Source organism: Nycticebus coucang, chromosome 22 (assembly GCF_027406575.1).
Source record: "Nycticebus coucang isolate mNycCou1 chromosome 22, mNycCou1.pri, whole genome shotgun sequence".
In the NCBI taxonomy this organism is placed as follows: domain Eukaryota; kingdom Metazoa; phylum Chordata; class Mammalia; order Primates; family Lorisidae; genus Nycticebus; species Nycticebus coucang.
In genome coordinates, this window is record NC_069801.1 from 1,248,762 (window position 1) to 1,273,526 (window position 24,765).

Consider the following 24,765-nt stretch of genomic DNA (forward strand, 5'->3'; position numbering starts at 1 on the left):
AAGCAGGGCTATTGGGGGTCAGCGAGGAGGGAGGCAAGTGGGCAACTGTGGCTATGGGAGCTCCTGGGAGGGCAAATGCAGTCTTTGTGGGACCCTGGCCTGGGCACTGAGGCCATAGCCTCCCTGGACTCCTCTCCTGGATGGCTCTCTTGCTTTGGGGGGAAGCAGTGGGGACGCAATACCCTAGACCCCCCCTCTACTGGCTGCCTCCAGCTTCCATGGACCTTGAATCCTATGGTTCTCATGTCTTGTTTCTTCCGTTCCTCTGCCTCCTTTTGAATCTGTCTGCGACTCTCCAGGTTTGGGGGACCCAAGAGCTGGGAGGTGCCCTTGTTTGGGGGCTGGCACGGGCTGTGAGGCAGGTGGGGGTTCCAGGCCTGGAGGGCATGCCCTCCCCACTCCGGGGCCTCTGCATTTGGGTCTCCTGACTGTCCAGAACCCCCTGCTCCTGTCCCTCTGATGTTCACTTGGTCCTGCTGTCTCAGGGCCGTCTCCCCAGACTCCTTCCTGGGACCATTCCGTGGCACCTCATTGCTGCTCACACTCTATCTGGCCCTCTTGCTCATCCCCGTGGCCCAAGGTCACTCTGTGGCCATTGTGGTCACTCTGGGACAGCCACAGAGAAGCTAGGTCCTCATCATCTGTCTCTACCTCAGATAGGCATGTGCTTCTCTGTGATCCTGAGCCCTAGAACTGAGCCCTGGGCTCCACTCATTCCTGGGTGACCATGTAGGATCTGGGGGTGGGGCAAGGGAATAGGAGATCTTTGTATTAGAGACACTATGGGGCCCAGCAGGTAAGGTGTCCCCAAAGACAGGTGTCTCCAGCCTCACCCTGGCTGCCACTGCCCTCCCCCAGCTGCTTCCCAGGCTAGGAGGTTGCATATCCCGCACTGGCAAGCTATGTGTGTCAGGCTGTAGGGGTGGTCCGGCCCTGTGAGGCCCTCCAGAGGGCTTCGTTTTCTGGCAGAAGCAGCCACATTGACTGAACTCTTAAACCAGGCGAGAAAGCAACACTAAATTGGCTTCGATGCTGAATAATTAATAACACATCACTGGCACAGGGCTGCCGGGCTATGTCTCTCCCAGCGGCAGGGCTGTCAGCACCATCTCGTCACCAGTGGGGCTCACGTTTCTGTCTTTAAATGCAGGCGGCACTTGTGAGAGGTAATTACGACGTTCTGTGCACTGACGGAGCCAGGTGTGGTGCTCACACTCGAGGGGCCGCAGGGCCAGCGTGACCAGACCACCCTTGGGGAGATCTGTGGGGTCCACCTGGCTGTGAGGCCCTGGGCAAGACTCCTCTACCTCAGTTTCCCTATCTGAAAAAAGAGATTGGAGCTGGTGGCCTCTGGGGGCCCTTCCAATAGGCATTCTGGTGTGACCTCAGCGGAGCAGAATCTGGACACAGTGGGACCCCTTGCTGTGGCCCCAGTTATGCCAGTGTTGGTGGGAGACCCTAGAGCCCCTGACTGCCGAATTTGCTGACTGGGCTGCAGCCGAGAATCTGTTTATTGTAGCAGGTTATCAGGAAGCGTTTCCTTGGAGATTTATGTAGGACAGAAGTCGGAAGCCGAAATCCAAGGCCCATAAAGGTCCTGTCCCTCTGCTGGGGAGGCATTTTCTCATGGCCTGCAGGACCTGTTCTGGGCCCGTGACCCTGAAGTCAGTGCTTTGGGCCTCCTCCCCACAGCAGTGGTGACCCAAAGGGACATAATACTTGGACATTTGGTGTAAGAAAGTCTGGCCTCTGCCACACCTCCACTGACAGTGTCCACTGCCCTCCCTGGAGCCCTCCTCTATGGCTAGCTTGAGGCTCCAGGTGGCCAAGCCGGTGGAGAACTGTTGTTCTTTCTGGTTTAACTTGGGGATGCTAAAGTCAGAGGGGCAGTGACTCCACATGGGCCACACAGAAGCAGGCAGAGCCAGAACTTGAGCTGGAGTCTCCCAACCTCCCAGCCAGAGCTTTGCCCCCGACACCTCCATCTATGGTGGTGTTTTCTGGAGCAGGCTCAGGCCACCCCTTGCTGGTTGTCAGTCCCTGAGGACACAGTGCTGGATTTATTTGCTTGGGTGTCACTTGTGGGAGTGTGGCAAGGCAGTGAGCCCCCCAGTTTTCTGCCTGAGCTGCACGCAGCACTACTTACGGGCTGGCAGAGGGATCTGGGTGTAGGGACAGCTGGGCTGCAGCTGTCCTGGGTGGGGGTGGAGGGCCTTCCTTATTCCCCACTCTGCACACGTTCTGGCCCCCACCCATGCCTCTGCCCTCCCTGTGATGCCGAGTCCCCAGGGCTCCATCACGAGCTATCTCTGGGCTGCTTCCCCCTGTTCAGAGGCAGCGTCAAGTGTTGGTGCAGAATCGCTCATGCAACTGGTGCTTGGACACTCACAGGCCCTTGGGGGCCTCCAAAAGATAGGAGCAGCTGTGGCTTGGGCACAGCCGAGGTCTCCAAGGTCTTCTTTGGGCTGTGGGCCACCTAAGTGGTTTTCTTGAAGAGCAGAGGTAGAGGAACAGGATTGCTGGCGTCGGGGCTGCATCACACCCTCCCCATGAGTCGAGAGGATATAAGTGGAAAGTGAGCTCCAGAGAGGGGCTGAGTTCTGCTCTGACACTTCTGTCCCCTTTTGTGGAACTCCAGGAAGCTCCCTGCTCCTCTTGGGACCCCTGGCTAGGCTGAAAGACAAGGAAGCCCCTCCAGCTCGGAGAGCTCCCATGGAGACAACTATGGGGTTTGGGGTGGGCAGTGTGAGGTGTAGGACCACACTGTACAGGTGGCCTCAGACTCATGGCATCAGGGACCAAGGAACAGGATGGGAAATGGACCCTCGGCGACTGCTCTGTGCAGAAGGTGGCAAGGGGCTCAGCAAGGCCAAGGCTGGGCTTGGCTGTGGCCGCAGGTAGAATGGCTGCAGCTTGAGGCAGGGCCTGGGGTACACATGTACAGTGTTCCCATTGACATCGAGGAAACTGAGGCCCAGGGTGGAGGACAAGCTCTGTCCACCTGTGCCCCTAGCTGAGAACCCAGGGCTCTGGGCTCAAGGTCAGACTCTCCTGTCTCGGGGCAGGGTACACTCAGCCTCTCTCCAGGCCGTGCTTGTGAACCCCAGTATGGATGCAGCAGGAGCTCACAGCCAGACCCACAGGGACAGCAGCAGTCGGACAAGCAGGGTCAGAGGGGACACGGGATGAGGTCAGAGACTGAGCGGGGCTGCAGGGAGAGTCACAACCTGATGGCAGGAGTGGCCGGGGACCAGAGCTGGGGATCCTGGGGAGGGGCGCCGGTGCATCTGAGCAGAAAGGGTCTGGGCCAGGACCCATGCTGTCTCCAGCCCCCAGCAGTGTTGTTCCTTCAGTTGTCCTCTTCAAATGCGGAGAAAATTAAACTCCTGGACTGGCTCTTCTTCCACCCTGGAGCCTCCCCAGTGCCACCCGCTAGGCTAGGCCAAATGCTCTCAAAGACAGAATTTTGCTTAAATGCCCAGAAAGAAGATTTAAGAGATCAGAATCTTAAGCAAATTAGCATGTGCAGCGGGTGGCTTTTAATCACCGCCTTTAATCGCAGGCCGTGTTAACGGAAATCATCTGCGGCTGAGTGTGGAGGGCGGGGCTGGCCTTGCAGATGGATTATTCATTAGAACCTGAACTTGACTTTCACCCAGTTCCTTGGGGGAGGCACAGGGACCTTTTGTCCACGGGGGGAGCTGTGGCTGGGCCCACTGTCCCTCCCCCCACGCTTGGGTCTGTCTGTGTTTACCATCTGGTTCCTCCCTCTTCTCTATCTCCTTACCTCAGTTTCTCCTTTTCTGAGACCTGGAGCAGCTAGCCCTTTCATGAGGGGACTGTCCAAGGGAACAAATTAAAACTTATGTGTGGGGGATACTGGGGACCCCCCTCCCCAACACTCCTGGTTTGGCGCCCCTGGCTACTTCCTGACTCCACTTGGTTCCTGGACCGGCTCCTGCCTTGGCCAGGAGGGACCTGCACTCAGTTTTGGTGCTCGGAGGGAGGCTACCACCCCTCCCAGGGGGATGGACACAGGCTCTGGATCCCTGATGGTGCACAGTGTGGCCATGGGAGACACAATTCAGTGGTGAGGGCAGGTCCCCAGAGCCCAGGACACGGCAGCTGGTCCCTGGGAAGGACTACACACCCTGAGTGCCAGTGAGGTGGGGAGGAAGCCATCTGTACCTTTAAGGGCACCAGGCAGCTGGGCCCTGAGGCTTTCTCAGGCAAGACGCAGGACTCAGGTGGTGGTGGCTGCTGGTGGTGGCTCCCTTGGCCTCTACACCTGGGGACTCTCTTGGTCACACCTTGAGGCAGCAGAACCTCAGAGAGCCCAGAGGCAGCCCCAGGCCCTGCTCTGGCCTGTGTGCTGGCCTGCCCTGCCCAAACCTGGTGCCCAGTGTCCACACAACCCCCCTGGGATGGGGGGAGCCCGCATTGGATGGGGGTGGAGTGGGGCCAGAAGGGTGCCTTTCAGAGCACCACTGATGGATAGACATCTTCTGTTGATCTGGAAAATGCTGTTTCCCCTAGGTGCTGGACCCAGCAAGGTAGATCAGAACACTCCAGGGATGAGGTGGAGCTTGCTGGCTCTGCCGGGAAGGTGGAATCCAGGGCGGGACAGCTTAGCACATGCCACAGACTACAGAGGCTCCAGAAGGAGACAAGGTTCAGGGCGCCCGGGGAGGGATTTGGGGACTTCCGCCTCCTTAAGGCTGGATTCACCAACTCTCCAGGGCTGCTGGTGAAATGTCACATCAGTGACCCCTGAAAAGTGCTGGGTTCTTCTCAGAGCCCCTTCTGGGTGGGGCAATCTGTCGCGGATGCAGCCTGGGAGTCCAGTGACCTCAGGGTCCCATCCCGGAAGCGGTCGAGGGACCAGCTACGAAGTGTCTGTTGCTGATCCTGGCCGCTGCAGCTGCCCCTCTGGAGGAGTGCGGGCCTGGAGGGAGGGGCAGGCAGGATGGACGGTGGGTGGTTTTGGGAGCCCCTATGGGAGGAGCTTGCGCTGTGCTGCCCCACTCTGACCTCCCGGCCGAGCTAGTGGTGTCCCATACCCCTGCCCTGGTGCGCCGCCTCCCACTCTGTGCGGCCCGCGGGCCGAGCAACCGAGGGTTAAGGGTGGGCGGGGCTCCTGCGCGGGTGGGGCGGTCCCGGCGGCGCCTTGCCCCGCCCCTCGCTCTCCTTCGCGGGCGGCGGCGCAACGCGCGGCTCGGGTCGGGCATGGGCACCGTACGCGGGGTGCCCTGGCTTGGGCTGGGGCTCAGGGGGCGTGCGAGGCCAGCGCAGGACCCAGGTCCCCTCGGGCCGTGCCGGTAACTGGGGTCGGCGCCCGCGTGCCATGGAAGAGCCTGAGCCCCACGGCGGGCTCAGCCAGGACCAAGGTAAGGGGGCAGGAGGGACCCCGGACAGTGCACTGTGACCATCCCAGCCAGGAGCCCAGGGCCAGAGCTGTTCACTTCCATCCCTGACCCCTTGCAGGCAGAGCATTGCTCCCCTTCCTGCAGGGGCTTCAGGAGCGTGCTCCTGTGGCCCACTCCCTGCCAGCAGCTGCCCACCCCTGGACCCCACCCACATAAGCTGCTCCCAGAAGGGTTCAGACAGTCCAGGTTGGCAGCGGGAGGAGGTAGGTGGCTCCCAGCCATACCAAAACAGCTCCTGATTGCCAGCCTGCCCTCAGCGGATACCCACTGCCTGGAGGGGGCATGGGAGTATTAGGGCTGCTGGGCTATGTTCCTTGGGCTCTAGGGTACTTCTGGTCCCAGCCCCACCCTGCCCCTCTGATACAGGGTGGAGGACGTGGCCCTGGGCTTCATTCAGCACCATGGACAGGGCAACTGGCGGCTTTCCCCCAGGGGCTGCCCCGTTGTTTGCTAAGGTTCCCTGGAGTGGAATGGGCCGGCCCACCTGGCAACCCTGGATTGGAGATGTTCTCAGGTCTGCCACACTTTTCTGACTGGAAAGCCAGGCATTGCCCTGGGTAGCCAGTGCAGAATGGCAGGGGCGGCTGGGGCTGCTTCCGAGATTCTGAGGGAGAAGGAGCTGTTCCAGGGCTTCTTGAGCAGAAGTCTTCAGACTGGGGGAGCAGAACTTCTCAACTTAGTGCTAGCTGTGGGCCAGAGGCGAGGCGAGACAGAGGATCAGGGGCTGGCGACTGCAGCTGCAGCAGAAGTCACTTGGGTCAGATACCAGGAAGAACTTTCTGATTAAGGGCTGGGTTTCCAGGGAGGGTAGGCACTTGCCTTCTGGCAATCTGTTTGGATCCTACTTGTTCTGGACCCAATTTGTTCTGCCCTCTGTTTGGGTCACACGGGGAAGGGGCTAGGGGAGCCTTGGAGAGCGCATGGGGGCAAGGGCATCGCTGCTGGGCAGACTGGGGATGGGTCATGGCAGTGCCTCAGATGAACCCTGTGACCCAGTGAGCCTCCGTGAGAGGGATAGCGTGGGCCGCCTCCGGAGGGCAGCTGTGAGCTTTCAAAGCGAGTTGTCTGTGAAGCACCGCGCCCCTGGGCGCTGCTCCAGGGACGCCAAATCCCTCCCTTCCTTCTCCCGCCCCACAGAGATGCCCTTTATGAATGGAGGACAGCATGGCCAGTCCAGACAAGGTCACCAGTGCAGACACTCTGTTCAGCCCTTGTAGGATGGGCTCTGTGTCCGAGTCACCTGGTGCACCCACTCTCTGACCACAGCCCCACCTTGGGCCTGGCCCAGCATGTTCCTTCCCTGCAAAGAGCTCTATGGGGGTCACTGCCCTAGGCTGGCCACTGGGCTTGGGATGCGTGTCTTCTGACTGTTTGAGAGCCGGCTGCTGCCACGGTTCCCAAGGCCCCAGGTTCCTGGGGTACCTGACACACCTGGGGTCTATAACCAATAAGGACAGAGCCTGGTCCTAGGAGAGCCCACCTTCCTTGCCCCATCCTCTGGCCACAGTGGCATGGTCTTAACAGTTTACACGTGCAGCCGAGCACAGAGCAGATGGGCTGATGTCCTGGGTCTGGCCCTCCATCTGCACAGCTAATGAGCTGATGACGATGGTTTCCCGGATCTTGGTACCTTCTGGAGAACTGTGGGCTGGCCCCTGCCCAGACAGTGTGGGGAACAAGGGGCTCTCTTGGGGCCCTGAGCCCAGCAGCTCCATGTTCACAGGGTGGGCTGGCGGAGGGGATGGGAGTGAGTAATTTGATGAGCCAGTGTCTTCCTAGGGTTTTACTTCCAGCACAGCATACGTGGGCTCCCGCTGGCTGGACAGACTTCCTGTGTGGGACAGGAGCAGGCAGAGTAGGGTTGATGAGCACCACCCCCAGGATGTTCCCTATGAAGCCACCACCTGGGCAGCCCTGGGCCTGGGACCCCCATGTCCACCAGGCGAAGGCCTGAGAGTGCAGCAGGATAGAGAAGTGAGCTGCTTAGGGGCCCATGGGGGCAGAGCAGCAGGTGGAGCCCCTGATGTAGGGATAGTGGACCAGGCTGCTCTGGGGCTGGGTCCCCTCCACTGTTCAGACCCAGTGGCCCAGGCCCCCAACCCAGGAATCCGACTGCCTCCATCTCACACAAGTCAGCCCCGACTCTCCATTTACTTCCGAAACTTTGTGGCACGGGCTTTTGGACTGCTGGTTTCAGCCTCATTCTCAGGGGAGCCCCTGTCCTCCTGAGTCAGCAGAACGAGGAACGCAGCCCCGGGGAGAGCCCCACTGGCCCCCAAAGGCAGGAGGCACAGACACGGCAATTGACTCAGGCCCAGGGAAACCGGGGAGGGGCTAGGCCATGTCACAAGATGCTAGTAAACTTGAGGCAGTGGAGCTTGGAGGGCAGCTCTGTTTCTTAACATGTTTTTTGTCTGAGGCTCTCTGTAACCTTCCCAGGGCTGTGGAGACTCTGGGGGTCTTGAGGAAGCTGCTCCTGGTCTTGTGGTGGCCCAGGCTGCCTGGCCTAGGGGAGCGGCCCAGTGCCCGGGCACTGATCCCAGAGGCTCGACAGTCTTCTGTTTCCTCCTCTCCTCGGCAGCTCTGTGCCTGCTCTTCCTGGCGGCTGCCCAGCTCCCACCCTCCCTCCCCTGCCTGTCCAGGATCCGGGGGTGGGGGGCAGGGCTGGCTCTGCTCATGCAGCCCTGAGCCATCCTTTGGAGTTGCAGCCCCTGACCCTCACTTAGCAGGAGCCCCCTCCTCCTAACTGGCTTCATCTGGTACCTTCAGGAAGGGCCTCCATGGCTGTCCTGAGCCCAGCTCCTCTTCAGCCCTTCTGGGGGTGTCCTGGGCAGTGGACTGGGGCCAGGGCCCTGTGCCCCTCATTGGCTGTGCACCTGCCTCCAGAGAGCCCCTGGCTGGGCTAGCCTTGCTTGGAGAGTGAAGAGGAGGCTGCCCGTGGCTTGTGGGGCAGGAGCCTTAGGAACATGTGAACAAGGGGTACCTGTGGGGACAGGAAGCTGTGAAATGGGCTATTAATAGCGCCCTCTTTGCGACGGGACTGCCAAGCGTGACTCATGCCGCTGGGAACCGGCTGCCACTCACCACTGGCTGGAGATGGCCAGGGACAGAAAGGGGCAGGAATGGGGTGCTGGTTCTGGGAGGCAGAACTGTGGGCTGGCCCACAGTTGTAGCTGGCAGGCAGAGGGACGGTGTTGGGGGCTGCCCTGGGGGGAAGCACTGGGGATCATGACCTCAGGGAGTGGCCTGTCCAAATGCTGCCCCAGCCAGTTGCATGGAATGTCCAGTGACTGCAAGTCCCAATGCTCGCTCAGCCCTTCTCACGTAGCTGGGAGAGCTCTGGACACTCTGACCGTGATGAATGCTTCTATCCCTCACTCCCTATTGGGCGACCCTCCCTTGAACCCAGCTGGGGTCTGATCCTTCTCACAGAAGCTGGTGCCACCAGGGATGGGCCAGGCTCTCTTGACCCCGCATGCCCTCCCCACTACGTTGTGGCCAGTGGAAGGTGAAGACTCAGGGCCAGGGACCGGTCAGCAAGTGTGGTGGGTGGAGCATGGCTGGCCATCTCCCACTGTCGTTGTCAACTAGGGCACACAGCCCATGGTCTCCAACCCCCGATCTTTGTGCACAGGTCAGGGGAGTGGAGCCCAAGTGGGAAGAAGTCCCACCAGCCCGCCCTCAGGACCCCCCCGCCCCATCTGCCTTGCTGCTGAGCCATGCAGCGCTGTGGGGTCTGGTCCTCTCACCCTCCAAGCTCTCACCTCTCCTGCTGAGGGCTGGGGCTGCTAGAGGAAAAGAGCACATCCTGCCAGGAGGATGTCAACCCCTGCTGCCTCCTGCCCAGCCTTCTCTGACCGGGCAAAGCACGACAGGCTGGGCAGTCATCGCTGGCTCCATAGGCTTAGCTCCTGAACCCGGCACAGCCACCTGGGGGCCAGTCTGGGGAGGGCTTGAGGGAGCGACTCACACTCCTGATAATGTAAAAATAGTTGGGAGGAGGCGCCCAGACGTGCGGGGGGTGAGTTGCTTCTCTCAGATGTTTAAATTATCTCTGCCATATGTGTGTGGGCCTGGCCTCCCTCCCGTGCGGCACTGGGCCAGGGTCCGGGATGATCCCTGCAGTGGCCAGGCAGGTGGCTGCTTCCTCCTTCCTCCACATCCCAGGCACTGTCTGGGTGCCTTCTACACCCTGAGTAGCCCGAAGACAGGGCAGTGGACCATGGGGCGTGCAAGGGACAGGACTTCTGGGAGACTTGCGGAGCCCTGGCCCAGGGGCCCCGCTGAGCAGCCAACTGCTGCTGGCTGTTCTGAGCAGGGTGGACATGGGGAAGGTCTCTCTGAAGTTTCTGCAGAAATGCAAAAAAGTCTCAGAAGAAGAAGGGGCTTCAGGGAGCCAGGCCAGACCTACAGTGGGTGCCGTGTCGTCTCCGTGCCTGGGGTCAGTGGTAGATGTGCACAGTCCCTGTGCCCCAGCAGTGGGAGGGGACTATGGCTCCTGAAGGTGTCACTAGATGTATGTGCACAAGCCAGGAGGCTGTGGGTGTGATCTGCGAGTTTCACTGTTAGATTAAATTGATTTCCAGCTTCCCCTGGGAAGGGAGGGTACGATGAGCTGCTGCTGGCCTCTTGTTGACAGCAGCCCACGTGTTGCCTACTGTGTTAGGACAAGATCGATCTCCACCATAAAAACGAAATTAAACCAATGCTTCTGACAGTGCCGGCTGTTCATCCTCCAAGCAGTTGCCACCTGCTGCCGTCCCATGCAGGGTCTAAGGGAGAAAAGAAGAAAGGAGGGACTGCAGGGGAAACTGACACACAGAGACCATCCAGGGTCCAGGCAGCTGCCAAAGCCAGGCAGACAGGGCCAGCAGTGCTACCACCATGCAGTGGCCGAGCTGAGCAGGGTCCCAGGCACGGCACCTTCTCTGGGTATCAGCGTAGGGCCTAAGGCTCATGGAGCCTTTCCTGTGGTTTCTCCCCACCTGGGGGTGGCCCTGCCTATCCACTGTCTGTTCTGTGTGTCCATGTACCAGGTTTCTCCAGGACCAAGGCTGGAGCTGGCTGCATCCTAGAGAGCAGAGCCCGCTAGGCTGGTGCTCAGGACAGCTGTGCAAGGTGCTGGCTGCCATTCTCTGTGCTCCAGAGCACACTTGGTGGTCCCTCCTGGCTCACACTTGTCCAGTGAGCACCTTCTGTGTGCTAGGTAGTGGCCATGTAGCAACAGAGCAGGAGCAGGACCCCAAGGTCCTGACAGTGCTCTAAGGGACCTGGGGGACAGTGAGCAGGAAGGCCAGGGTCCTGCGTCCACTACCTAGCTGCTGGCTCCCCTGGCCTGGCCTGGGCCGTGGGGCTGGTCCAGTGGCAGGTCCAGCCTCCTGCATGGGTGGAGGCTATGCTCCTACCTGAGCCCCTATGGGGTCAAGTGCAAGGCAGCTGGGCTGGGGGCTGTGTCAGGTGTCCTAGCTCAGGCTCTGGGGGAGGAGCTGGAGGTAACCTGAGGGGGTGTGGATGTGGTTGGGGCCCCAAGCCTTGTGAGGACCCACAAGGCAGAGCTGTATTCCCAAGGTCTCCCTTTGGCCCCTGGGGCAGGTGGAGGCTGGGCAGCACAGGCAGCATGAGGAGGATTGACCCCTCCGTGGCCCTGTGGGGGAGGGGTGCAGCCCCTTCTGGCCTCCAGGTGTTGGCTCTGGGTCTGCTTTCTGGCAGCACCTGGGGTTGGGGTTTCTCGGGGCCCTGGCCTTGCGTGTGGCTCTGAGGAAACAGAGGGTGGGGCTGGCTGGGTGACACCATGTGGGTGTGGGGGCCCTGGCTAGCATTGCCCCCATGCTATTGTGTTTCCCACCCTTTGGGGACTTGGCTCTGCTGAAGTGGGGGCTGCCCCTCATTATGTGGGATGGCTGAGCTGTCCAGGTTCAAGGCCTGTTAGCGGGTCCAGCCCCCCATGGCCAGCAGCCTGCTTGCCTAGTCTTGGCTCAGCTGTGCTGTGAGGGGCAGCCTGGGGCACCCTGTCTGTACTTGGCACTGTGGTTCTGTGTCTGGCTGTCTTTTGGAGAGGATGGAGGTCACCTTGATTCTCAGGACAGTGGGGAAGCCTCCTGGCAGAGCCCTATATCAGGTCGGACTAGCTGGGCTCCGTCATTCTGATCAGTGTAGGGTTCTGGCCTAGGAGAGCTGAAGAGGGGTCTGGGCGTCTGTACGCAGCTGCCTGGCTCCATGTTGTATGGGGCTGGGCCAGATGCTCATTCCTGAGTCCCTGCTCAGGCAGAGGGGGTCACCCGAGCTCCCCACCTCAGCTGATGGGGGTACCAGCTGTTACTTATAACTTATAGCTCAAAGGAAGGAGGGGCCTGGGGACAACCTTGGGGGGGCTTTCAGGAGGATGGATGGGTGGGAGGCAGGAGTGTCCCCTGGGGCTAGGCCCAGGTTGAGGAAGAACAGGGGCATCCAGAACAGGGCCCGGGACAGAGACGCAGAGTATGGTCTTCCTGGGAACCAGGAGCTGCCAGCTTTCTGGTGAGTAGAAAGTGGCTGTGGGCCCCCAGAGACATCTGAAGGATGTGGTGCAGGCACCAGGGAGGGGAGCCAGGCTGTGAGCCAGCCCTCTGTTCCTAGGTGTGTACCCTTCCCTCTGGGGTTTCTGGGCTCCACATGCCTGGTTGGCTATGCTGGCAGGGCCCTGTGCCCCATCTTCCCAAGCACTCCCAGGACTCCAGCCCCTTTCCTGTCCCAGCATCTAATGGCTCCCTAATCTAATTCTGCCTGCTGACCTCCTGTGAACAGCGTCAGAGCTTCTGTGACAAAGGCTCCTTATTGGGTCTGGGGTTTGGCTTTGAGCTGATTACAGGGAATCTGGCCGGGTGTAGTCCTGGTTCACTGCGGTTTGCCCAAGATGCCCTGCTATCTCCTCATGGCCTGGCATCCCCCCAACATTGCTCAGGCTGCCTGGCCTCCTGCTCCTCCTGCCTGAGAGTGCGACAGTCTCACTAGAGCCGACACAGCCTGGGGGTGGGCAGGAAGGAAGCCTGGTGATGATTCCTAAGGAGGAAGGGGACATTTGACCAGACAGCCACCTCTGACTGGGGCTGAGAGAGCCAGAGTCCACAGTTGTCCCTGTGCTGCAGGTGGTATAACTGTGGGGCTCAGTGGCAGGAGGGCCCTGGCTGCAGGGGGAGCTGGGTCTGGGCATCCCAGTGTCAGGTGTCCAGCCAGGCAGACATCCCAGGCCCATCTCCTCTACTTCCAGTTCCAGGGCTGCACACGCATGGACAGTGTCAGGTGTCTAGCCAGGCAGACATCCCAGGCCCGTCTCCTCTACCCCCAGTTCCAGGGACCGGCATGGCTTTTGCTGGGCTCCTGTGGCTCCTCCCAGTCAGGTGGCCATCACGATGGGGGCAGGCACCCAGCCCCTAGGGCAGATACAGTGAAGGAAGTGCCCTTGTGCATCGGGCTGCAGCAGCAAGCATGGAAAACGCCGGGTGGGGGCTGAAGCTGTGTGAGTGAAGCAGACGGACCTGACCAGGGCTCAAGGGACCCACAGCTCACACCCATGCTGGGGCCACAGCTGAAAGGGGCCTGTGTTCCTGGGTCCTGTCCTTGGGGCAGAAGGGCTTTTGCCTCCTGGCCTCCCACTTGCCTGCAGAATGCAGGGGTCCACTGGACCTCATCAGTGTGAGGGCTGTAGGGGGATGAGAGCTTCTCCAGGGCTCAGGTTGGGATGGAGAGGATGGGACACCATTTCTGGGCACCGCATGGGCAGAGCAGCAAGGAGATCCATGCCATTTGTCCTGATTACGTGGACTGTTGCCCCCCAGGCCTCACTGAGGCATTCTTGGGGTTTCTAGGAGGGACTACTATTGGTCCTGCTGTCATTCCTAGGCCCAGATGCCGGTCTGGGGGGCTTGGACAGCACTACTGCCTCCCAGCACCATGCCGGCCCCCAGCTGAGCTCCCTTGTCCTAAATCCTTTGGCCAGTGGGGCTGGTCCAAGCTGGGATTAGTGCAGGGGATTGAGCTGAGGGTGGGCGGGGCATGGGCTCTGCCCTCCCCCCAGCCCTTGGGGCGCAGCTTCTTCAGGGACTCCTGGAAGGTAGTGGGCTGGCCTGGGGGCCATCTAGGACAGTAGGTGACAGGCGGGCAATGCCACTGGGGCCTGGGAACAGCCCTGAGGGGGGAGGAAGAGGTGGAGGAGAGACAGGGGCCTCCAAAGGCCCTGCATCCCACACCGCCTCTGCCAGCCCTGCGGCTGCGCGTGGGGCGGCCCTCTGCGTCCTCTGTGAGCCAGCCCCTGCTGTCATCTGGTCATGTCCGGCCCCTGGCCATCCACGGGCACCTGGGCCCAGGGAACGGTGGCCTGCTTGGCGGAGATGCTACTCTGGGTTGGAGGGAGCGTGGTGCTGTCCTCAAGGTGGCAGCTTGGCCCACTGGGTAAGAAGGGGCAGGGCCACCCAGGTACCTGGGAGGGTGGGGCCACTTTTGAGGTGCATAAGGCTCGGGTTCTCCCCTTCCCCTCTCTGTGTCTCTGGGGTCAGTGGATCCAGTGTGTTGCTGGCCCCACCCCTTAGCCTCCTGCACTGCCCATCTGGCCTGTCAGTTCAGGGCCCTGATCAGATGTGCAGTGCGGGGATGCATGTGGCTGTAAAGCTTTGTTGAGGGGTCGTAGGCAGTCTGGGGGGCAGCAGCACCGTCAGCTGAGGTGAGGGCTGCGTGCTGGTGTTGGACATAAAACCCTTTGGCTCCAAACACTGCAGTGATGCATGCACAGGGTGCCTGCTGGGTGCTGACGGAAGGACTGAGAGCCTCTGGTCCAGCCACCAGGTGCTGGGGCCACTGGGACCCGTCCGTGTCCTGCCTCTCCCCTCCAATGCATCCCGCAGCCACACCTATGTCTTCACCTCCCTGCAACCCCAGGAGACCCCAGCCTTCTTGTGCCTCCACCACCCAGCTGCAGTTCTCTTCTGCTCCTGGTCAAACATTAGCTTCCTCCAAGGAGTCCTACTGGGCTGGCACTATCGATGGTCCTCCACAACTCCCACCTGGCATCCCTCATTGTTTGGACCTCACAGATTTTAATTGCTGTCTGCTTTACCAGGCAGTACTTTTCTGGGGCCTGGGATTTTTGTAAGCAGATGTGCAGACCCCAAAGGGGGCAGGGACCACTGGGTCCCTGGGCTGGGATGGCTGACTCTGGCCTGGACTCCTAGAGGCCCAGGATGGATGCCTGGGGGCAGGGGAAGCAGGAGGGCTCAGATCCATCCTGAACCTGTACCCTGGTACTGGGCTGCGCCCATGGGCCTTAGGGAGTGGACATGTTGGTGCCATCTTTGATGCATGTAGGCCCAAGGGCCTCCAAGGAGGGCCCCAGGAAGGGGTCCAGGCCCTCAGGAGCAGCCTGTGGCTGGTGTGGGGTGGCCGGGGCCTGCCCTGAACCAGGCACAGGGGCCTCCTGAGAGCTAGAGCAGCTGCCAGCCTCTGTTCCCTCATGTCCTTGCCTTCTTGGTGCTGAGTCTCATGCTGGCTCCATCTGAGTGATAGGCCCCCAGGGCCCCTCAGGTTGCTGGCTGTTGCTGGGTCTGGCCCAGGTGGTGGCAGGAGGGGCAGGTGGCTGAGCAGGGAGGAGCAGGGTCCCACTGGGCAGTGGGATTGGATGGGTGACCAACATGGCAGGCAGGCCTGGGTCAGCCTTGGCCCTGCAGGGGGCAGGTGGGAGGCCTGGCCAAATGGCAGGTGTGTGCTGTGGTGAGGAGTGGGGGTGCCTCAGTGCTCACCAGCACCTGTGTCTGTCACTTCTGTGTTTGTCTGTCTGCCCACCCATCCGTCCAGTGGAGCGATGCATGAGTGCCATGCAGGAGGGGACGCAGATGGTGAAGCTCCGGGGCAGCTCCAAGGGCCTGGTCCGCTTCTACTACCTGGATGAGCACCGCTCCTGCATCCGCTGGCGGCCCTCCCGCAAGAATGAGAAGGCCAAGAGTGAGTGGCTGCCCTGGCAGGGGCAGGCCCAAAGCCCCAGGGAACACACAGGGCAGGGGTCCCTCCCAGCAGCTGCCATGTGGCTCTGAGCCCTGTTGGACCGTGGGGAGGGGCTGTGCCCACCTGGCGGACCTCTCTGGGACTCGGTGGGCACAGAGCATCACCAGTGCCCAGCCCTGGGCTGGGATGAGGACAGAGGGCAGTCAGGTAGGAAGGGACTCCAGCAAGCCATATCAAGGGAGGGCTGGGCTGCCAGCTTTTGCCCAGGCCCCTGGGGCATTAAGGCTTAGCGGGAGCTGGGAGGCTTTGTGCCTGAGATGGGCTGTGGGTCCTGGGGTCGTGGGGAGGGGCATTTTCAGGACCTTCTCTGGCTTTGCTAATGGGCAGGACCCAGCCATGCCAGGGAAGGGCCTCTGCCCAGTGGTTGTCCAGGGTGCAGCCCCCATGGGTCCAGAAGAGACCCTTGCCACAGAGCCCCCAGGAGGGTCTGTGTATAGGAGGGCCCAGGGCCAGGGTATCTTGGAGTAGGTGGAGCCCCTAGACCCCAGAAATGGGGAGTGGTCAGTGCCGGGACTGCCCTCTGGGCCGGGGCAGAGAAGCCACTTTGATTGAGGCTGTGAAGTCAGGAGGAGCCCCAGCACCCAGTGGGAGCAGCTGCTCTGAGCCAGGCACTGTTCCCCAGCACACTGAGGTCTCTTGCCTCCTTGGAGGCTGCTCCACCTGGGGCAGGAGCAGGATGGGGGGAGCCAGGGTCACCACAGCATCAGGGAAGCCCCTGAGATGCCTGTGGGGGAGGAGACATGGGGCAGAGCGGCCCTTTTGCCTCTGCCCACTGGAGCACGCAGGGAGTCCTAGGTGGGTGCTTAAAGCCCACCCTGCCTTGAAGAGGTCCCCTGGTAGATCCTGCCACAGGTGGAGCACAGATCTGAAAATGCTCTTTGAGCTCGCAGAGGCTCTGTGGGGCTCTGGCTGCTGTAGCCAGTCATGAAATCCTCAGTGAGCTGAGTGCTGAGCTAGCACCCCACCGTATACTCCCCGACCTGGGGGCTTGTGGAGGTGGTGCAGGCTCTTGGCCAGCCAGCCCAATGGTCTCAGAACAGGGAGATATTTGGGCTCCAGGACACCTGCTCCTGCACTTTGAGAAATACAGAGACCTGGGCCAGCCAGACTCCCAGGGTGAGCTAGGGAAGGAAGGTGGGGTGTTTTTTCACTCCTAGAGAAGGAGGAGCGATTCAGGGACAGGGTAGGGGCCCCTCATCCACGTAAGTCTGCACGGAGGTCCCGAGGTGAAGGGCACAGGCTCCAGGCTGCTTGGTCCTGGGGGCTCGTGGCTGCGGCTGGGGATGTGGGGCCTCCAGAGGTCATGACCCAGTGCCCCCACCGTGCCCACAGTCTCCATAGACTCCATCCAGGAGGTGAGCGAGGGGCGACAGTCAGAAGTCTTCCAGCGCTACCCTGGGGGTAGCTTCGATCCCAACTGCTGCTTTAGCATCTATCATGGCAGCCCCCGTGAGTCGCTTGACTTGGTCTCGGCCAGTGGAGATGAGGCGCGCACCTGGGTCACCGGTCTTCGCTACCTCATGGCCGGCATCAGTGATGAGGACAGCCTGGCTCGCCGCCAGCGCACGAGGGACCAATATCCTTGGGCATGCACCCCACGGCTGTCCCAGGGAGTCCCCTGGCCCTTGTGGGTCACACGTCTGGGGCACATGGGCTGGGTCCCCCACTCCTTCCTCCCCAGGCCGAGGGCAAGGGCGGCGTGGCTGGGCCTATGGACCCACGTTGGCCCCTAACTCGGCCCCAAAGTGGCTGAAGCAGACGTTTGACGAGGCAGACAAGAACGGGGATGGCAGCCTGAGCATTGGAGAGCTCCTGCAGCTGCTGCACAAGCTCAACGTGAACCTGCCACGCCAACGGGTGAAACAGATGTTCAGGGTGAGGCCCTGCCTGGGATGGGGGTAGGGGTGGGGGTGGCGGCAGCTCTCTGGCCGCTCCTCACGCCGCTTTCTGCAGCCACCCTGGTGTTAGAAGTTATGAAAATACTTCCTTCAATGGAGCCCAGCCTTTATTGTCTGTAATTAGCTCCTCTTTCTGGAGCCCCGTGGGGCTGGGCGAGAGGAACTCTGCCTGTCAGCAGGTCCTGGCTCAGCATTGTGGGCTGAGCCAGCACACGGGCCCTCAGGCCTCCATCCTTGCTGCAGGCTGGAAAGAGGGTCCCGTGAGCTTGCACTCCAGACAGTCCCTGCATGCCCTGACACATGCATGCACACGCTCTCAAGCCCTGACAGCCCGGCCACGTCTGGCCCGGGCAGCTGCTGTGCAAGGGCAGCCACCTGCCAGCAGCATGTGTGTCTAAGCGTGAGTGAGGGAGAACATTCTCAGGAGCTCACTCACTGAGGGCTGGGGGCTCACAGGCCCCAGTGGGGACAAAGCCTGTGTGGCTCTGCCTCTGCACTCACACCAGCACCCACACTCCTTGCCCAGGCTGGCCATCCCCACCCTTTCCTGACCCTGAGAGCAGCTCTGGAGGAAGCAGGCCCTTCCACAGAGGTGAGGCTGGGCCTTGGCCTGATGCCTGACTTAGGACCTTGGAGCACAAGGAGGGACGAAGGCCCTTCCTAGAGCTGGGTGCAGGGCTCGGGCTCCTAGGCCTGAAGGTCCCAGCTCAGCTCTGGCCTGAAGATGCTTCGTGCTGTTAGCTCTGGGTAGACCACGCTCACCTGCACCCTTACAAAAGGACTACGGGCTTCTGGGCACACACTCCACCCTGCTCTGTGCCTATCCCAGGCCTGGCCCTATTATTGCTCCAACCAGATCTCCCTGAGGAAGCCCTAGCAGTGGGGAGAGACGTGAGCTGGGGGCAGCAGGTGAGGCTGGATCCAGGACTGGCTCTCAGAGGAATTGGGGGATGGGGACAGGGGCATTGTCTGGAGCCACGGGCCTCAGACCCCAGCCCTGTGCAGCTTAGACCCAGTGCCCTGGCCACAGTGGTCAGGCCTGGCCTCCTGCCCACCTGTGTAGTTGCCCATTATAGGTACTTTGGAGAGAGGGAGGGAAGACATGAGCTTCAGCTGGGCATGGGGGCTCTAATAATGCAGTGAAATCGCAATACTGTGCCTGTCACCTGGAATTGCCTAATCAGGAGAGATCTGAACACTGAATGAGGGGTGGCTTGAACATAGTGTCACTGAATCTAATGTAACATTGCACATGTGGGCTCAGCAAGAGGCGCCCAGTCAGGGTGTGCTCACAGACCCTGTGGTTCCCGCTGGAGGGAAGAAGAATAGTGATGTGACCACGTTGGGAGTGTTCCTGGGGCTGGGCTCAGGCTTCCTGGGAGCCTCGATTTCACAACATCTTCATGCCTGCTCAGGGGACAGCGGGAAGGTGCCCCACCCTGCACTCCTGGCGTGGTGAGCAGGGGAGGCCAGCTGGCACTGGGCACAGCCACTAGGTCCTAGCCATGGTCCCTGGGAGGGGAACCAGTCCAGCCACCTGTCCCAAAGGGGCCCTTGGAGATGCTTGGTTGTCCTGGGTGCAGTGAATGGTTGGCCTCAGGTCAGGGTTGCCCTCGAATCCAGCATCAGATGCATCAGGGTCTTCTGGGGTCTGCTGGGCCCCTCACGCCAAGCTGACCCTGTTCCAGCCTTGGCGTGAGCACATGATAGGCATATGGGTCCTGCTGCAATTCACCTCCATGCTAAGCCACAGCGTCAGGGCAGTGTAGCAGCCAGCAGCACAAGTCAGGTCCCACCTGCCCCAAAGCCTGCCACTGGGCATGGGGATGCAGCGGGGTTGTGACTGTCACTCATGGAGATTCTCCTGGCTCAGAGGGGGCCTGGCACCAGATGGTGGCCCCTGTGAAGAAGGCTGTCCCATGCTGGCAGGCAGAGTGTGCTGGTGTCCAAGGTGCTGGCCCAGTGTTTGTTCCTGCTCTGGGCCCTCCCCTTCCCACTGGACGAGGACAGTGAGCTGTCCTGAGAAGTGTGACTAGATTGGAGGATGGCCCCTCGTGGCCTGCTCCCTGGACACCCCCTCAGGACTCCTCCAAGCCTCCTTCAGAGACATAGGTGGGCTGCTCAGAGTGCACCCCTGCTCAGCTGAATGGGTAGGACAAGGACCCTGGTGTGGTTTGTCTGGGAGCCTTGGTCATGGAGCCCCTGGGAGGCCCACAACTGCTGGCATGGCAGGTGGGGTGCCAACCTGCTCCCAGGAGGTGCTTTCAACTTTACAGGGGATTGAATCTGGAACTTCTGTGGGGGCCTGAGGACTGGGCCAGTGTCTGGGGACATGTGCTGGCCAGGCGTTTGTGTGTCCAGGCCTGGGGAGAGAGGGGACACAGGACAGAAGCGTGACTTCAAGGCACATCAGCTCCAATGTCTGGCCACACTGTTAGTGGAGGATCAGAGCTGAAGCTGGTGGCTGACAGCCCCCTGAGCTCCCCAGCAGCCCTGTGTGACCTTGAGCACCTGGGCAGGTCTGTGACGAGCTGCTGGGGCAGCCAGGGCCCCATGTGTTGAGCTCTGCTGCTCTGTGGAGTTCAGGGTCAGGGTGCTGTGTCCCTGAGCCAGACCACCACACCAGGGTCCTGACACTGCTGAGTAGGTCATTTAGACACCCTGCCCACCCTGGGCTCCCTTGTCCTTGCTGGGATAAAGCCCCAATCTTTAGGGCAGAAGGGTTCCAAGGGCCCTCTTCTACGAGGGCCTTTCCTGGCCATTCCCAGGGATGTCCAGGGACCTGTAGCACCTCAGGTTTCATCTGGGCAGCTTGGCCACCACTCCAATGGGGTCCTGACTTCCACTGGGGTGTGGTTGATTCCTGCTTGAGTGACTTGTGTGGGGTTTGTTTGCAGTGGGTGGGGTGCGTCAGATATGCATCTTTCCAAAATGCCTCTTCCTGTCCTCTCAGAGGGGTGCCCAGCGAGAGTGCTACCTGTGCCTGGGGAGCTCTCTGAGGGGGCAGTGGCAGAGGAGGGGAGTGTGGCCATCTGGTCTTGACTGAGGAGTGGAGGCCTGCTGTGGATGGGGACCAGAGGCCTTGCATTGCAGGAAGCAGACACGGATGACCACCAGGGGACGCTGGGCTTTGAGGAGTTCTGCGCCTTCTACAAGATGATGTCTACTCGTCGGGACCTCTACCTGCTCATGCTGACCTACAGCAACCACAAGGACCACCTGGACGCTGCCGACCTGCTGCGCTTCCTGGGGGTGGAGCAGAAGGTGAGGGGCCTGGGGCTTCCTGGCCACACGGCTGGCCCTGAGCTTTGATGGAGAGCTTAGGGCACAGGCGGCATGCCAGGCCCCACATCAGCTTCAGTTCCCTTATTCTAGGAAGCACCCCACAGGGCTGCCACATGGGGAGGAGGTTTCTGGTTTCTCCTCCAAGGTCTTCTGACCCGCCATTAACACCCGTGGCACCAGCTTCAGTGTTGAACATCTTGAGATGAGGGTTCTGAGGCCCTGCTTTTCTCGCTACATCACAGCCACATGGGCCTGGCCATCCTCTTCCCCAGGGCTCTGGGCCATTGCCACATCTACTCACCCTGTGTCCAACATGGGCCTCCATGCCTCCTGGTGCTCAGCAGGGCTGCTGCCCCTTCCCTCAACCCCAGGAAGTCCCATTTATCCTTAGAAACCAAAGCCTGGACACTACCCCACTGACCTGGTCTCCAGAGGATCAGGGATTTGGGCCCTTCAGCCCAGGCCCCGCCATGCCAGGGAGGGAAGCCATGCCAGTGGAGAGAGCACTCCCCTAGGAGAGGCTCAGGCTTCATGGGCCCCCCTGGGGCTGGTGGAGTACAGGTGAGGACCAGCTCCCTGAGACCCTTGCAGACCCTCAGGGAGGAGCCTGGGCAGGGCAGACTCTGGGATCTTTTAGGGCAGTGGTTTTCAATCTGTGGGTCGTGACCCACAGGAACTGTATTAGAGGACCGTGGCATTAGGAAGGTTGAGAACCACTGCTTTGGGGTTGAGGTTGAGAACCCCAATCCCCTCCACATGCAGGGGATTGGGGGACAGCCTCATCTTCAGGACTCAGGTAGGTGAGGGTGAGGGGTGGGACGGCAGGAGGACAGCCCCAGGAACCCAGGCAGGTTGTGTGGGTTTTACCAGGGTCTCCCTCACTGCCGGTGCAACTGGTACCCAGGTTCCCTGCACTTGGAGGTCACAGCTTGCCAGGCTCTGTCCCATGGCAGCTGCCTCTCCAGCCCTGCAGGGGGGATGCCCTGAGGCCTGGCCCAGGGGGGAGGTGACACCAGCCCAGCTGTATCCTGCAGACCTGGCTGACTTCTCCCCAGCCTGTCACTGTGGGTGGCACAGCTATAGTGATGTGGACCCAGACAGTGGGGCCTCCATCCTGGCAAAGGTGTGTGTGGAGGCAGAGTGTGGGAATGTGGCCTAAAGGGGAAAGGGCAAGACTGACCCTTCCTTCCCTGACCTTTACCCTGAAGCTTTCCAGCACCTCTCCCTACAGTGATTTGGCTCCTGGCCTGGGTCCTGGGTTCTGAATACCACCCCCCAACTCTGCCCACACGTTACTGAGAGCCCTGCCAGTGGCCTGCCATGGGGGCCTAGGTGCTTCTGGCCCTGACTGCACCACAGGGCTCTGGAAGTCCCTCAGCCTTTAATACTTGGGGCTGGGCTGAGCTGGGGAGTAGCACTAGGCTTTCCTGTGAGGGCCACTAGGGCAGACAGCAGGGATTGGGAGATGGAGGCTCCCTGTGCCCCTGGCTCCTCCCAGGCAGGATATAGGTCCTCACCCTCCTGCATCTCCCCACTCTGCGGTCTCTGCTGTGCACTGGGGCACTGGGCCCACCAGTGACCCCAGCCCTCAAGAATCACCCCACTGTGGCCATCCCTGACGTGGTAACCAGAGGGAGGGCCAGGATGTGGTGGAGGGAAGACTGAGGGTAGCCCAGGCCAGTGATGAGCTAGCCTGGTTCATACCCCTGCTCTGGCTTAGATGATGGGTGTGACCCTTGAAAGCTGCCAGGACATCATCGAGCAGTTTGAGCCATGCCCAGAAAACAAGAGTAAGGGGCTGCTGGGCATCGACGGTGAGTGGGGTGTCGCCCTGAGTCCACTTGTCTCAGGGGGCTGGGGGGTTCTGATAGCCAGCCTGGGTCCAGGACAGGTTTCTCCACATTCCACATAGCACGGGGGCGGGTAAGTTGTGCTCAAGGGAAGAGGCCGTGGTAGGCTGGCCAGGTGGTGCAGGTGCTGAGCAGCCTTTGCTGCCCCACCCTGCAGGCTTCACCAACTACACCAGGAGCCCTGCGGGCGACATCTTTAATCCCGAGCACTACCGTGTGCACCAGGACATGACCCAGCCGCTGAGCCACTACTTTATCACCTCCTCCCACAATACCTACCTCGTGGGTGATCAGCTCATGTCCCAGTCTCGGGTGGACATGTACGCCTGGGTCCTGCAGGCTGGCTGCCGCTGCGTGGAGGGTGAGCACCCCTGGCACAGGGGCCAGGCCTCGGTGTGGGCAGGCATCTCCTTGGGGATAAGGGCTGGGCCTCTGGGGCAGGGGCTGGGAAGGCCTTGTCATGTCCTGTCACTGTGCAGGACTGGCTTTGCCCCCGGGGCTGACTGAGCTTTGTCTGCCCACAGTGGACTGCTGGGATGGGCCTGATGGGGAGCCCATCGTGCACCACGGCTACACCTTGACCTCCAAGATCCTCTTCAAAGATGTCATTGAAACCATTAACAAATACGCCTTCATTAAGAATGAGTGAGTGGCTGGGCCTGGGACGCTGACCTTGGGGGAGTCTGCATGCTCTGACTCTTCCTGCCCCTTCCCCATGGCCTTTCTGGGAACTGTGGCTATAGTGGTCAGGGCTGGTTTTGTGTCTCATTGAAGAGAGAGAGGTGGGGGGGAGTGGAACAGGCCACAGGTCCTGGCAGAGGGGAGATGGCACGTGCAGGAGTGGACAGCAGGGCAGGATTGCCTGTCCCTACGGCTGGTGGCAGCCCCTGAGGTCAGCGGTCACAGTAGCCATGGTTCCTGCACTAATTACCCCTGAGGAGCCACTCTGTGTCCAAATTCAATTTGCTGTCACTCAACTACAGCCACAAGCGGCTACAGACACTGTTGAAGAGAACCTAATTTAGTGTCTGGAAGTAGAAGGCCACCACGGCCCTGTCTGTCACCTGCCTTTCCCGGATAAGCCAGGTTCCAGGCGAGGCAAGGAGCTAATTGTGTGAAGGAGGCAGGAAAAGTGAGATGGACTCAGTGACAGAGCGGAGGGCCAGCTTCATCTCGGGTTACGAGGGGGCAGCCATGGGGCCCCTACTGGACAGCCCAGTGCTGTAATGGCAGGTGGGGGGTATTGTGGGGCACCAGGACAGGATGTGCATGTCTCCAGGCTGTCAGGACAGGGCTCCAGCTCTGGAGAAAACTCCACAGGCCCCTGTTCTCCCTGTCCTGGCTCTGCCTCCAAAACGGGTAGATGAGAGCTTCCCACAGCCTACTTGCCAAGGACGTGCTCACCTACCCTGCTGGTTCTTGCCGTCTTGTCCTGGGTCACCTATATTTTTCTAAAAGAATCATGGGTTGCCTTTTGGTAAAATCCAAGTAAAATGTGCACATGGTTGAAAATAAAGAAATAAAGCTGCAAAGCTGATATGGCTGCCCCCGGCGCTGCACTGCACAGGTGATAACTACATCCCACCTGAGCCGGCTTGATCCTGGGGCCATTCACAGGACAGTGTGTTCAGTATCTGGGTCAAGGTTTATATTTCCCAGTCTGTCCATCGCTCCTAGTTGCACTTGCATTTAGTCTGCGTCACTTTAAATGTGACTTTTTCAAATGTTTCCTCTTGTTTTCCTGGAGCTTCTAATTGCCTTTTTTCTTTTTAAATTGGGAAATGAAGCTCAGGCCTTCCCTGCCCTTTACCACCCACTCCATCATTTTCCAAAGCCATTTTGCACCTCCCAACCTGCTGCCATCCCATCTCCCCTGGGCTCTGAGGTGCAAGTGACCTGAGTTCTTACACAAGTGGGGCCAGCCCTCACGCTGCTCTATCTTGGGACCATAGGTATCCAGTGATTCTGTCCATCGAGAACCACTGTAGTGTCATTCAGCAGAAGAAAATGGCCCAGTACCTAACTGACATCCTTGGGGACAAGCTGGACCTGTCGTCGGTGAGCAGTGAGGATGCCACCTCGCTTCCCTCTCCACAGATGCTGAGGGGCAAGATCCTGGTGAAGGTGAGCCCTGCTCTCCTGGACCAGCACCGTGCCGTCTGCAGGCAGATTAGGGGTTAGGGTGGGCCGAGCCTCTCCACATGCACATGCAGGTGTCTCCCTTCCACGCTGTAGCCACCGCAGGGGGCAGAGCACTCTTTGCGCTGCCTGTGGCCT

At 60.5% G+C, this 24,765-nt stretch overlaps 1 protein-coding gene across 2 annotated transcripts in view; it reads left to right on the plus strand.

Annotated features, from left to right (window-relative positions):
* The window catches only part of PLCH2 (phospholipase C eta 2), a 66,592-nt gene that overhangs the window by 26,798 nt on the left and 15,029 nt on the right, over nucleotides 1–24,765 (plus strand). Inside the window, exons 4-11 of one of the 2 annotated variants that reach the window (XM_053575200.1) lie at nucleotides 15,249–15,395; nucleotides 16,788–17,041; nucleotides 17,202–17,330; nucleotides 20,447–20,617; nucleotides 22,359–22,452; nucleotides 22,646–22,849; nucleotides 23,013–23,133; nucleotides 24,441–24,612. In XM_053575200.1, coding sequence (XP_053431175.1) covers nucleotides 15,249–15,395; nucleotides 16,788–17,041; nucleotides 17,202–17,330; nucleotides 20,447–20,617; nucleotides 22,359–22,452; nucleotides 22,646–22,849; nucleotides 23,013–23,133; nucleotides 24,441–24,612 — 1,292 coding nt within the window. Of the gene's footprint in view, nucleotides 1–15,248; nucleotides 15,396–16,787; nucleotides 17,331–20,446; nucleotides 20,618–22,358; nucleotides 22,453–22,645; nucleotides 22,850–23,012; nucleotides 23,134–24,440; nucleotides 24,613–24,765 lie in introns of those variants that run through there. The other variant, XM_053575199.1, reaches the window with a different exon arrangement.